The following is a 14386-nucleotide window of genomic DNA, read 5'->3' as shown; positions in this document are numbered from 1 at the left end:
GGCCTGCCAACACCATGTCCCTAAAAGCCAAGGGTAGTGCCAGAGGGTCTGAACCCAACCTAAGCCACCAGGAACCTGTGACCCCAGCCTGGTGAGTCCCCATACCCTGGTGCTGTGTCACCCTGGGCCCCTGGCCTCACCCTCTGTCTGGTGGTGACATCTGGCAGCTCAAAGACAAATGACAAGAAGCGTTCCCAGATGTTTCCTGCTGCTGTCCCAGGCCCCAGTTTGTCTCCAGTGTCTGGCTTGGCTCCACCTGGATGAGTGTCCACACCTGGGAGGACCCCAGAGGGGGCTGGAGGAAGGATCACACACATGGTCCCATCCTTGGTGCACAAGGGGTTTGTGTGTTGGACCTTGGCATCTTGGTGACATCAGCCCTCAGCGATGTCACCCAGCTGGTGCCCACACCTGGCCCAGCCAGGGGCTCTGACAGGCTCGGTGTCACCAGATGCAGACCAGAGTCCAAGGCTCTTGCAGGGACAAGGATTTATGGCTTCTGTACTTCTGCCACCTGCAGGACAGAGGAAAACCTGGGCGATCCCTCTCAGCCCTCAGCTCCCTGGACCATTTTCCATTTCCCTGCACAGCTGGATGCTCCTAACTTCCATATTCTCTGGTTTCCCATGCCAGTTCCCAGCCCTGAGAGCATGGCTTGGAAGGAAGGGGGCACAAGCCCACCCTCATGTTTCATCCAGCGCCTGGACCACCTTGTGCTGACTGTGAAGAGCATTGAGGACACTGTGGCCTTTTATTCCAAAGTCCTGGGCATGGAGGTGGTGACTTTCAAGGTAACCCTGACCTGAGTTAGCAGGACCCCACCAGGCCCCCAGGGTGAAATGGGTGCTGAGGGTGTAGGGGTAGGTGATAGTCTGTGTACATTGTACAATTGGTTTTAATCAACTGGTGGGATGTCACTGGGGCCAAGTATGAAAAATCACACTTGATAATGTTAACAAAATTACAAACACAAAAATTAGAATGATTTCTACTAGACAAAATAACATCGCTGTTATCAATTTTTACAGCAGCACAGGCAGTTCTCAGGCACACACACCCTTTTCCAGTATATATGAGCACAGTTTTCTGGTCAGTGTCTGGATGAACTTTGAAGTGGCAAATACTCTGTTCAGTGTCTAAACACACATCCTGGGCATTAATAGTATTGCTTTCACAAAGGGTGCAGTGGTGGGGGGCCTGGTGGGGTCTTGCTAACTCAGGTCAGGGTTTCACAATGTGTGCTGAGGCTGTCCAGCCCAGGAAGCCTCCCTGACTCTGCCTTTTCCTCTGGAGCAGGGCAATCGCAAAGCTTTGTGCTTTGGCCAGCAGAAGTTCAACCTGCACCAGGCTGGGCAGGAATTCGAGCCCAAGGCTCGGCGCCCTGTGCCCGGCTCTGCAGATTTCTGCCTGATCACAGCAGAGCCCCTGGAGCAGCTGCTGGAGCATCTGCAGGTGAGGCAGACCCAGAGTGTCCCCGGGGAAGTGTCACCCCAGGAGACACAAATCCAGGGACTCTAATGGACACTCTCCTGGGGCATGTCGGGGTTGTCTCATTGTCTCATCCAACAGTTCATGTTGTCAAGGCTGGGGGAGGAGGGCACAGTGATGATATGACCATCAAACCCCTGCTTTCCTGTGTCCTCCAGGCCTGTGGGGTGGCCATTGAAGAAGGCCCCGTGGCCAGAACTGGTGCTGTGGGTCCAATAACCTCCATCTACTTCCGAGACCCCGACGAGAACCTGGTTGAGGTTTCCAGGTACTGCACGGAAGTGGCTGCAGGCACTGAGGGGCAGCCCTGACCACAGCCCATGCTCTGCCCGGGTCCCAGCAGAAGATGGGGTGCAGAGGCCAGGTTGGGCTGGCCCATTTAAGGGTCCAAGCTTTAATTGTGTGGACCTGGGACAAACCTCAAATCATAGCCACAAAGTAGGGCTGCAAGGACCTACATTGGGAGTTTTCCCAAGGCAGCCTGCTCCGCTCTGCTCTGGGTGTGAATCCTGCTTTTACGCATCATCATGGAGATTTCATGGCCTTCTGGGAAGATCTGCCCTGCTGCTGCTGTACTGCAATTGCTAGGACATCTTCCCTAATTCCTGCTTTCCCTTTTGCTACACTGTCCACCTGCCACTCCTCTCCAGAGTCACAGGTGGAAAGTGTAGCAAAAGGGAAAGCAGGAATTTTCCACAGTTGGAAATTTCTGTCTCACTTCCTCTCATCCTCCTGCTTCTTGTCTCAAGCTGCCTGGTGCTGGTGGCTCTCCCACCACACCAGAGGTTTAAATCCAGCTGTGGCTGTCCAAACACATTCCTCTCCTGGGGTTTTGGAATTTGGCCTCGGTGTGACACTCAAACACTCCTGAAACTGAAGCTCCAAGTTTCATCCTCAGCTCTGTATCAATAGTTGGGGGGTTTCTGTCATTCAGGAGTGGAAAAAGTGGGGATGAGGAGCCTACATGAAGAGCAAAGTGTCGGAAGTCCAGGAGTTCACCTGGATTTATGCAGGGATTGAGGATGGTCTGATACAGAGGAGTCTGACTCTGATGGCTCCTGGTTACTTGTGGGACTGTCCTGAGTTTTCTTCTTCATTTAGTTATTTAAAAAGCCATTTCAAAGTTATCTAAAAAGTATAAAACAATGAAGGACCTGGGGATTCTCAAGCAGAGCAGTTCCGAGGCTGGCCACACTGAGGTAGCATCGATATCCTCACGGGAACAGCGCTGGAGAAGAGGGAGGACTCTTCTGACCTCTACAGTGCAAATCCTCTATAAAATTGAAACAATCTCTGAATCGTACTCATTTTTCTTTGCTGGAATTCCGTGGGAAATCCAAAATTCTTCATGGTGTGAAAAAAAGGCAAGGTCACAAGATATTCATGGCTTTGGATGATCAGCAGGGATGAGCTGGTTTTCATTGAGTCGTTTGTGGGAACTAAAGACAGGAACGCCATGGGAGAAATCCACGGGCATCTCCTCGAATGGAGATCTGGGAAGGGATCCCAGGGAGGGATCCCCGGGAGCGGAGTCCCCTCGGCCCCGGCGCCCGCGGAGCATCCGGCGGCTGCTCTCCAGGGTGCTGATGTGCCCCGGCCGTGTCCGGCTACGGGAGAGGGTCAGAGCCCATGGGGGAGGGTTAATCCCCATGGAACAGGATTGGTTCTCATGGAAGAAGGCCAATCCCTACAGGAGAGGTCAAAGCCTGTGGGAGAGGGTTAATCTCCACAGGAGAGGGTCAAAGCCATGGGAAGGGGTTAATCCCCATGGAACAGGATTGATTCCCACAGAAGAAGGCCAATCCCTACAGGAGAGGTCAAAGCCCATGGGAGGGAGTCAAAGCCCATAGGAGAGGGTCAGAGCCCATGGGGGAGGATTAATCCCCATGGAACAGGATTGGTTCCCACGGAAAAAGGTCAGTCCCTACAGGAGAGGTCAAAGCCCGTGGGAGAGGGTTAATCTCCAAAGGAGAGGGTCAAAGCCATGGGAAGGGGTTAATCCCCATGGAACAGGGTTGGTTCCCACAGGAGAGGGTCAAAGCCCACGGGAGAGGGTCAAAGCCCATGGAAGGGGGTCAAAGCCCATGGGAAAGGGTCCAAGCCCATGGGAGGGGGTCAAAGCTCATGGGAGAGGGTCAAAGCCCATGGGAGAGGGTTTTGTTCCCTCCACTGGAGCCCATCTTGGTTCTGTCCCACACATTGATCCCTTTAAGGCCTGGAGGACCTGCCTGGCTCCAGGGCTTTCTCATTCACCTCAGGGTGAAACACAGAATGACACTTTTGGGGATCTCACACCTGACCCAAACCAAGGGAAACTCAAAACTTGTCATGGAAATTTATCAAGTATTTGGAATGTGCTGCTGATGGAGGAACTTCTCTTGGAGTGATGGTGTTGGAGCACTGGAGGCTTTGCTGGCTGATGGTTGTGGTTGTCTCTGGGAGAAAAAACCTGTGGGGCTCAAGATTTTTCCCTGGATGAACCACTGGCCACAGGCCAGCATTGCAGTTGTCCCTGTCCCAACCTCTGCTGGGCTCCCCATCTATTGGAAGAGCCTCTGTATTGTGAGTATTCCAAAAAAAACTGATGGTTTACACAACACAGCATAAAATCTTTATGGAGAAAATTTCATTCCATTCTTTATTCAGCAAGATTCGTTGTGAATATTAGACAGTGGGAGAGAGTGGATGAACAGAGGTGGGAAAACAGTTTTCTTCTGGATGGTTCATTCCCTGCACAAACCACAACCAGCAAGAGAAAAGGATCTTCCTTCTTGTCTGCTCCCATCTCATCCCTCTTGAATACAGATTCCCACAGTAGATTCCACAATTTTATCACAATCACATTGGAAAGGAGCTCTTTGGATCAGCAATCCCAGTGTTTAATGCGGAGAAGTGTTGAGTTCTCCATCTCTCTACTCAGGGAGGGCGTGGGGTAAGGAGCCTTTCAGGGAATGGCTGCTCAGGAGCACAGATTCCAGATTTCATCCATTTTCATGGAAAGATGAGTTAAGAGCCAAATCTCAATGAGCTTCCCCTCCTCTCACAGGAGGGAAACAGGAGTTTCCCAATGGGAGTCACAGTGAATGTGCCCAAGTCACTCCCCAGAGAAGCCTGGGCCACCTGCTGGGCCAGCTCAGAACAGGTGTCTGGGAAAGTCTGGGAAAGGCAGAAGGGATGGTGTGGGACAGCCCTGGGATGGGCAGGGATCACCCTCAGGGTGTAGAACTGATGTAGGATTCCTCACCTGCCTCCCCTTCAGAAAAGACACCCAGATCTCAAGGGTCCTCAAACCACCTCAAACCATTGTACACAGAGGAGTGGCAAACACTGCCCACGGGTTGGAGAAATGGGAGGCTTTCACTGGGAAGGAAAAGAATCCCTCTCTGCTGGAGAGTTCTGCAGGCAGGGCTGTTTGCAGCAAGGAGAGATTTCTCCTGTGCCTGTGGGACTGCCTGACCCTGATCCCAAAAGTACCCAGAGGAGCGCTGAGAAAAGCACAGGCTCTGCAGCTGAGCTTCCTCCTCTTCCCAGCCTGAGCAGTCAGGCATTCTGCACAGAAAAGTTTGGAATCCAGCTGTAAGAAATGCACAGGCACTGTTCCTTCTGGAGAACTGGATGATACTCCAGGATTCTCAGAGATTTCCATGGGAATTTTTTTATACTTATGGTGGCCTTTCAGCTCCTCAGCCAGCACCAATGAGGAGTTGAAGTTTACTCCATGTGTTAACCCAGACACCTCCTGCCTCATGGGTTCCTTTGGAATTATCTAGTAGAAGGGTGGGAACTTGCCTGTCCTTGGGAATCAGTAGGAAAGCACCAATGAAGAAAGGAATCGCAGCTTCACCAGGATGAACCCTCACCAAGCCCCCATGCTGTCCCCTCACAGGCTGCAGGCCAGCTGGGAGCTGTCTGACAGGTTCTCCAGGTTGTCCACCAGAGTGATGATGGTTTCTATTTTTTCTTCTGGAAGCACATGGGAGGCGTTGGATCGAAACTTCTTCAGGAGTGACTCTTTGCTCAGGGGCTTCCTCCAGTGCCCATAGAAAGTGTCACATTTGCCCGTCAGGACGTCCCCGCTGTGCAGGAGCAGGGCCACCTCTCCGTACATCTTGTCAAAGTTGGCCACGTTGTCTTCAGGGTGCTCCACCACCACCTTGTCCAGCAGGTCCCTGAGCTCCTGCCGGTGGATGCTGCTCTCGGAGAAGGAGCCCAGGCCCACCTCGCCGTCCAGCAGGGCGGCACAGGCATTGAACTGGAAGGAGTGCCTCGCCTGGTGCTCCGAGCTGGGGAAAGGCCGGTTGATGTACTTGGACACCGGGATCTTCAGCATAATGGTGCGGATCAGAGACGGCGAGAAGGAGCCCGCGTAGTTGATGAAGAGGTTCCGGACGGACAAGGCAGCATCCACCACCCAGTGCATGCCCAGGTGGGCAGGGAATCGCTTGAAGGCAATGTCCTGCTTTTCCAGGAGGAACTCGTGGTGCTCGCCAGGTGCGGACAGCGGCTTGGGCTGGTAGATGCTGTAGAAGGCGCTGAACCCCGAGCAGCCTGGGATGTCATCCAGGATCAGGGGGTTGGCCTCCATCCCTCGGCCCGCCAGCAGAGCGGCCTCCAGGCCCAGGCGGGTGGCGTTGCCCACGTGCAGAGGCTTGGCCTGGGTGGCGGCATTGGCCATGGGCGCCCCGGCCAGCGAGGCGGCGATGCCCAGGGCGTGGCAGCACTGGGCCGAGCTGAGGGACAGCAGCTTGGCCGTGGCTGCAGCACTGCCCAGGGTGCCCACCACCGAGGGAGGGTGGAACCTGCAGGGGGATGGCAGGAATGAGCAGCCCTGGCTGCCTGGCACAGGGAACACCACAGGACCCCTCCCATGGAAATATTAATGGGAAGTGAGGGGCCCATCAGCCAGTGGAACTCTCTCATGGCTTTGGTGCAGGTGGGATTCACCTGACTCAGAACTTAACCATACATTTTAACTAATAAATTAACTTTAAACTTAGAGTTTTACTGCATTTTAATTTAACTCTAAATTTAGAGTTAATGAACATAAATTTAGTCTAAAAATGGAGTTTTTCCTTGAAACCTCCTCAGAAACACCAGGGTGAGCTCAGCATCTCCAAAGAGCAATTTGAACTTTCTCCAGGACGTGCCATGGTTTGTGTCCACCCAGCCAAACTTTCTATCCCTCAGACAAACAATTCAGCCTCAACCACATCCAAGGGAACAGTTCCTGCTTGATTCCATTGCTTGGATCACACCAGGGCACTGCTGGAGACAGCAGTTGGCCCAGGAGCCATGCCCACCACCAAACTCTGCTTGGTTCTGGGATCCTGCCCTGGCTGAGTCAGGTGATGGCACTGCAGACTCCCTGAGAGTCCTCCTGAGGGTTATTTTTGAGGCAAAATCTCTGGAAATCACCAAATAAGTGCATGGTGTAATCGCCTCTGGCATTTGGCTTTCGGTAAGGCTTTACTCTGGGGTAAAGCTAAATCAAACTGGACTTAAACTTGGCTTAACCTAAACAAACATTTTAAACCCAGACTCACCAACCCTCTTCATCCTCAGTGAAGAACAGGAGCTTTACCTTTTGGGAATGTCATGAGCCTCAGTGGAGAAGTGCATGAGCCTCCCTTGCACTTCCAGGCCCACGTTGAAGGCCAGCAGGAAATCCAGGCCATTGGGTTTGGTGTTTGGAGGGAGCATCTGGGAAGCTGCCAGGAGAGCCGGCAGGATGGCCCCGGAGGGATGAGTGGCAGGGTGCCAGGTGTCATCAAAATCCATGGAATGGGTCTGCCAGGGAAACAGAGATGGGAATGTGCTGGCTGGGTGCTGTGGGAATGAGGGCTCCTTGCTGATATTCCTGAGGAAATTCTGCCAAAGCCTCCACTCAGTGTCCCCACAGGGCAGTTCGGCTCCTCTAAGAGCCAGGAGATTCCCAGCTTTTGTCCCCCATCAGTGACCACTCTGTTTCCTGGAATGCTAATTCCTGGCACCACAGATTCCCCTGGAACAGCCAGGAACACAGATTCCCCCTGGAAAAAACAGGAGAACAGATTCCCCACGAAGAGCTGGGAGCACAGATTCCCCTGGAAGGGCTGGGAACACAAATCCCCTTTGTAAAAGCCAGGTGCACAAATCCCCCTTGAAGATCCAGGAGCACAAACCCCCCTTGGAAAAGTCAGGAGCACAGATCCCCCTTGGAAAATCCGGGAGCACAGATCCCCTGGGAAGATCCAGCCTCACCGCCACGCCGTTGGTGAAGGCAGCCAGTGTCGGGGAGAGCTTCACCCCTGGCTTTCCGTAGACTGAGCTCACGGCCACGGAGGAGTACAGCTCCTGTGGGAAGGAGGGAATGTCAGGGGAGCCCTGGAGGTGATGCCACAGGTTTGAGTTTTTATGTTTTTCAGGTTCTGTGCTGCTTTAGGGTGTGGGTCTGGGCTTCATATGAGGGGATGGTGAGCTCTGTGCACAGAGCAGGGAGACAAAACAATTCCTGCTCTAGCTGGGGACCAAGGACAAATGATCCAAATCTCAGGCCCAAAAGCATGGACAATGGTAGACTGAAGAGAGAAAAGCAGGAAAGGTGGGACTTCATAGGCTGGGGCTGTAGCTGGGCAATTGACTCCAGTGTGCTGGTGGACCAAGGCTTAGAGAGGTGTGGGACCCCTGTGACTGGCTGGGATTTTCGTGACTATTTTGGTTCACCTTGGGTGCAGCCCGGGCTGGGCTCTTGTACTGCCCAAGGTGGATCCATTGAGGCTTTTTAATAAATTCCTACTTTATTCTTTAGCTCCATCTAATCTCTGTTCTAGGGCAGCTTTCAGAAGGCATCAGAAGGAGTGGGGATGGTGCCGGCCACAGCAGCCACCGGGATCAGCCCCAGAGGTGACAATGGCAGTGGCAGTGGCAATAGCAGTGGCAGTGGCAATGGCAGTGGCAGTTGGGGTAGCAGTGGCAATGGCAGTGGCAATGGCAGTGGCAATGGCAGTGGCAGTGGCAGTGGCAATGGCAGTAGCAGTGGCAGCAGCAGTGACAATGGCAGTGGCAATGGCAGTGACAATGGCAGCAGCAGTGGCAGTGGCAGTGGCAGTAGCAGTGGCAGTGGCAGTAGCAGTGACAATGGCAGTAGCAGTGGCAATGGCAGTGGCAATGGCAGTGGCAGTAGCAGTGGCAATGGCAGTGGCAGTGGCAGTGGCAGTAGCAGTGACAATGGCAGTAGCAGTGGCAATGGCAGTGACAATGGCAGTGGCAGTGACAATGGCAGTGGCAGTGGCAGTGGCAGTAGCAGTGGCAGCGGCAGTGACAATGGCAGTGGCAGTGGCAATAGCAGTAACAATGGCAGTGGCAGTGGCAGTAGCAGTGACAATGGCAGTAGCAGTGGCAATAGCAGTGACAATGGCAGTGGCAGTGGCAGTAGCAGTGACAATGGCAGAGGCAGTGGCAGTAGCAGTGACAATGGCAGTAGCAGTGGCAGTGGCAATAGCAGTGGCAGTAGCAGTGGCAGTAGCAGTGACAATGGCAGTGGCAGTAGCAGTGGCAGTAGCAGTGACAATGGCAGAGGCAGTGGCAGTAGCAGTGGCAGTGGCAGTAGCAGTGACAATGGCAGTGGCAGTGGCAGTAGCAGTGACAATGGCAGTGGCAGTAGCAGTGGCAGTAGCAGTGACAATGGCAGTGGCAGTAGCAGTGGCAGCGGCAGTGACAATGGCAGTGGCAGTGGCAATGGCAGTGACAATGGCAGCAGCAGTGGCAGTGGCAGTGGCAGTAGCAGTGGCAGTGGCAGTAGCAGTGACAATGGCAGTAGCAGTGGCAATGGCAGTGACAATGGCAGTGGCAGTAGCAGTGGCAATGGCAGTGACAATGGCAGTGGCAGTAGCAGTGACAATGGCAGTGGCAGTAGCAGTGGCAGCGGCAGTGACAATGGCAGTAGCAGTGACAATGGCAGTAGCAGTGGCAATGGCAGTGACAATGGCAGCAGCAGTGGCAGTGGCAGTGGCAGTAGCAGTGGCAGTGGCAGTAGCAGTGACAATGGCAGTAGCAGTGGCAGTGGCAGTAGCAGTGACAATGGCAGTAGCAGTAGCAGTGGCAGCGGCAGTGACAATGGCAGTGGCAGCGGCAGTGGCAGCGGCGGGGCTGTCCCTACCCGGCAGTAGCGCAGGGCGATGTCGAAGACGCGCGTGGTGCTGCCCACGAGCCCCACGCCGATGCTGTCCAGGATCATCCTCTTGCTCCGCTGCCGCACGGTCGGGGACAGGTGCTCGGGCCGCGCGGCGCGGATGAACGAGGCAAAGCTGCTGGTCACCGTGTCCTCGGGAGCGCTCTGGGCCGCCACTGCAGCACCGGGACACCGGGAGGGGACAAGGACAGTGGTGAGTCCTGTGCTGGTGTCACCAGGCCCAGGGAGCTGCACCTGCCCGAGGCAGGTGGGTGTGGGTCTGGGGAGCCTGCAAGGGCAGGGAGCTGGAATTCATCATTCCCATGGCTCCCTCCCAACTTGGGGTACTCTCTGATTCCATAGGTTCTATACATAAAATTTCATATTCCACAGGTGGGGTGGCTTCCAGAAGGTTCAGGTGAAGAAACTTCAGAGTTCAGCCCCATCTCCTCCCCTTGGGGTTCCAACAATCATTTTTTGGGAGGGATCAATACAAATTATGTCCCTTTATCCAGAGGAAAGCCAAACACAAATGTACTGCAGAAATCCAACACTTCCATAATTTTTTGGAAAGCAAGACTAGACCCAAAGCCTGGATTTATCCAGGTGTTTCATCCTAAAATCACAGAAGTGTCTTGACTCAGCCACCAAAGCTCTTAAGCCCTATTGTACTCCAAAGGATGCTAATCATTAAAAGTTAAAATTTTATGGAAAATAGCCAGTTTGTGTATATTGTATATTTTAATTTCAGTGACAAATTGCCTTGTTTGGATTATATATATATATATAATATATTAATTATATATATCTTTTAATAATTTATATATTAATCTATAATTTATAAAATTATTCATTATTCTAGAATCAGAATACAGAATATTATTAATACAATTATATTTATAACTCATAGAATTAAAATTGTTATGGCCCATTACAATTTATACTGTTAATTTGAGAGTGCACAGGAGAGCAGGAAAAATAAAATTCCATGTGGACAACATTTGCAGGATGGCAAATCCACACATTTACTTATGGGTGGATGTGGGGGTGCACACATTGATGGAGATAAAAAATGAATTAATGTCCAAATTTAATGAACCATGGGCGAAAAAATTAAAAATACTTTGCCCCAAGAGGAAAGCTCATCCAGATCAGCAGGTACACAGGAGGCTTTGGTTTTGGAGCAGCAAACATGGCAATTAATGAAATGACCATTCCCTAATATCGCTAGTTTGGATTCGTCCTGAAATGCCACACCAGTGACTCACGGAGCGCTGGCTCATGTTCGGGCTCACCTCGAGCCCCGTCTGAGGCTCCTGTAAACACAGCTGGGAATGCCATCACCGCCTGACTCATCCCCCTCCCGGCACCGCGTTCCTATGGGAATCCCGGCACTCAGCACCCCGGACCCCTGTCCAGCCCAGCCCAGGTCCCCCCGGAGCATCCCCAGGTCCCCCCGCACCCTCCCCGAACTGCGAGTGGTGATGTCAGGGCTTGGAGAGGCTGCAGGAAAATCTGCTCCCATCACCCAGCACCCAGCAAAGCTGGATTGGTTCCTCTCCGGCATCAAATGCTCTTTGTCACCTCAGCAGGCAGCGGGGTTTTTAACCCTTCAGCTAAAAGCACTCCATGACTCCAGGGTTTTCCTTCTTGGTATGGCAGGACTTCATACAAAAATTTAATTTGATACAAGACCAAATAAATCCCTGTGGATTATTATTTCTTTTGTCCTCGGATCTCATTCGGCAGCATTCCTTGCATTTATTGTATTAATAACTCATTTTAAAATAAATTGAGACAATAGACTAAGAATATATTTTAAAATGAATTAATAAACCAGAATAAAACTTACAATTAACCAAGAGCCCCTTTTAAAAGAAGTTAATAACTTATAATAAACTTATACTAAACCAAGAAAACTTTTAGAAAGTTAATAAACATAATAGATCAAGAACATATTTTAAGATCAGTTAATAGTGCTGGAGCCACAGAAGGAGATCCATGAATGTCTGCAGGCAATGCTCAGAGCAGGATCAGGTGTAAGTAGGAAGCAGTGACAAGTGGAGGAGTTAAGGATCTGAGCCACCCTTTGAACACCTTACATTTGTGGTCAAAGAATTTGGAAAGTCTGGTTCTAAACCAGTTAAAGATCTGGTTTAGCACAGGACTAACAATCCACATTTTTACTCCTTGCTGCTTTTCTCCTGGTCCTTTATCCCCGAGGGCAAGAAGAACCATAGGACCCCCAAATATTTGGAAGCTTTTCCTTCCAAGAATTTGAGGATTTCTCCCAGCATGCTCAGCCCAGGACCTTCTTTTCCAGCAATTATTTAGGGATGCCCACTAGGAAAGGATGGGGAATGCTGAGAGATACAAACCATGGGTAGCAGTTTTGTGGACTTGCCGAGAGCTTGCCAAGAACTTCTGGGATTTCTAGAGGAGAGACACAGAGAGGGAATTTGTCACTGGAGCTGCTGGAAGGTTTTTTGGAGCAGTTTTCCTGGTTGTGCCTCTCATCGTGAGACACTCACAGATCAAACGAGCACGTAAAAGTAACGACATATTTAAAGGAGGGAAAAAAATATTTTCCGAAGCTGCGTCCAGCAGGGATGCCAAGAACATCCAGGGAAATAAAGCCACACAGCTGAAGGGGCAGCAGAGCCTGTGCAGCCCTGCCACGAGATCCTGCAGCGAGTGGCACCAGCTCGGAGCGGGCACAGGGAGCAGAGCCCATGGAGCACATCCCAACAACAACAACCCCCAGGTGCCACAGTCCAGGGGATGTCTGGGACACATGAAAGGAGCAGGATGGCAGGAAAAGGTCGGTAGCTGAATTAGGTGACTGTGAAAACCATTGGAATTTGTTAATTTTGGGGCAGGTTCCCGTTTAGTGCCACGATCAGCTGGACCTGTGGAGGAACCTCCCGGAAAGCGACATTTCCTCCTTAAAGTGCAAAAGGCGAGCTCAGGGGTGGGGAGGGTTTGCATGGAAGAGTTTTACCTGGAAGGTGGAGTAGACCATGCTGGTGGCTGCTTTTCCCAGTGCCTTTCCCGGCTCGGTGTGCTCGGCGCGAGGGATGGCAGAGGTGTGTGGCTGGAAGGTGCTGGTGGCAGGGTTTATATCTGCCTCCAAAAGGCAATTTGCTTTCTGTTTTGTGCAACTGAATTTCCAGAGGGATGACATCAGTCCCGGGGGAGCCAGAGGGTGGGGGGAATCCGTGAGGAGGGGTGGTTTGTCCGTGCTAGACAGAAGGGAAACCCTCCCTCCCCCCTCCCCAGTTTCAGGAAATAAATAAAGATTTCAGACAATAACTGACAAGGTTCAAGGAAACTCCTGTCTCCAAAGTGCCACAGGTGCCAATGGGTGAAGCAACTGGCTCCAGGCTCCTCCTCCGAAGGAGGACTATAAAAGTGAGATTCACCAGGAAATGAGAGGGACAAGAGCATCCTCCCATTGAGCTGAAGTGTCACCAAAGCAGGTAAATCCCAGCTGCAGAGGCAGAAGTGAGGCAGTGGTGGTTTTCTTGGATGCTTTTCTTGAATACCTTCAGTGTTTGGGTGTTTGGCTGAGTCTTTCCCAGCTCTCCTTCTTCTCCATCTCCAGCTCTGCTGGGTCACTGAACTGGGAGTGCACCCTGGAGCTTCCAGGGAACACCGGGAGCCTTCATTCCCAAAGCAATGTTTGGATTTTGGGGGAGTGCCACAGCTTTTTGCTTTGTTCAGCAGTGGAACCTGGGGACATTTATTATGTTGGGCAGTGTAACAGCCTGGAGGGACATACCTTTACTTAAAATTGGATTTTTTACTAACCCCCATGCAGACCTTTGTTGTAGCAATGCATCCCTGGCAATTCCGTCGTTGTTTGCACCAGAGGAGAGGCAGGGTTGTGATGTGAAATCCAGCTGTGTGTTGTGGCTGTGCACTGTTCATCTCGCTGTGTGTTTATCCAAAATGAATTTTGTTCTCTTTCCATGTTTATCTGGAGAGAAGCAGCATTTCCTCAGAGCTCTGTAAATGTTTGTTATCACTAACAAGGTGGGATGGAAAACTAATGGCAAGGTGCCCCTGGGGATGAGTGAAAATGGAATGGTTTGGATCTTGCAGATGTGTCCCATGGCATGGGAGCCTTGCACCAGCCTCCTGGGGATGGAATATTCCTGTGCCCTGGAATATTCTTGTTAATACTGGTCATGGAGAAGCAGCAGCAGCTGTGAGATGCACAGAGAGATTCCTGCAAACCTGACAGCCCCATGGAATTGGGATGAGATGGGAATGACCTTTCCTGGCAGGGGGTGAAGTTGCTGTGAGGACAGCAGGGAGTGAAGGAAGTGGTGTCCAGAGCCTGTCCCACGCAGCTGCGAGGTCAGCGGGGACAAGAGCCTGGAGGGAGGGAGGACCTCACAGGGCATTCCTGCAGCCCCCGGGGTGAGGGATGTCGGGGCAAGCAGGGAGAGGAAAGAAGGTGGAGGGGGCAGGATGAGGGAGGGTGTGGCTTTGGCTTTGCCCTCGCTGTATGAGGGATTTGAGCAAGGGAAGGATCGTCCCGGGCTGCCCCTTCCCTCCGGGAGAAGCAGCTCTCAGGCAGCACCCCAGGTGTCCAGGTGCCTCCTCAGCACGGGGACATCTCCATCCCGTGGTTCCCTGGACAGTGGCTGTGCTCCCGGTGCCCTGGGTCTGCAGAGAGCCTCTAATCCCACCTGGCACAGGGGGATTTTCCATCTGCCCCCTGCCTCCTGCACAGGCCCACGT

General features: G+C 52.2%; 2 protein-coding genes across 2 annotated transcripts; one reads left to right on the top strand and one right to left on the bottom strand.

Moving 5' to 3' along the window:
• Positions 1–626: 626 nt before the first annotated feature.
• On the top strand, positions 627–1799 carry GLOD5 (glyoxalase domain containing 5). The gene is made up of 3 exons (XM_054641675.2): positions 627–791; positions 1297–1452; positions 1647–1799. The coding sequence occupies exons 1-3, from the start codon at positions 627–629 to the stop codon at positions 1797–1799; spliced, it is 474 nt and encodes a 157-aa protein (XP_054497650.2).
• A 3569-nt stretch (positions 1800–5368) lies between these two features.
• LOC129125986 (cis-aconitate decarboxylase-like) lies at positions 5369–12659 on the bottom strand. Its single transcript, XM_077186093.1, has 6 exons — positions 12639–12659; positions 12016–12070; positions 9626–9813; positions 7729–7821; positions 7070–7275; positions 5369–6287 (listed from the first exon to the last, which is right to left on the bottom strand). The coding sequence occupies exons 1-6, from the start codon at positions 12657–12659 to the stop codon at positions 5369–5371; spliced, it is 1482 nt and encodes a 493-aa protein (XP_077042208.1).
• Between the last annotated feature and the right edge of the window lie 1727 nt (positions 12660–14386).

This window comes from Agelaius phoeniceus, chromosome 14 (genome assembly GCF_051311805.1).
Source record: "Agelaius phoeniceus isolate bAgePho1 chromosome 14, bAgePho1.hap1, whole genome shotgun sequence".
NCBI classification, from domain to species: domain Eukaryota; kingdom Metazoa; phylum Chordata; class Aves; order Passeriformes; family Icteridae; genus Agelaius; species Agelaius phoeniceus.
This window is presented reverse-complemented; position numbering and strand designations above follow the sequence as displayed.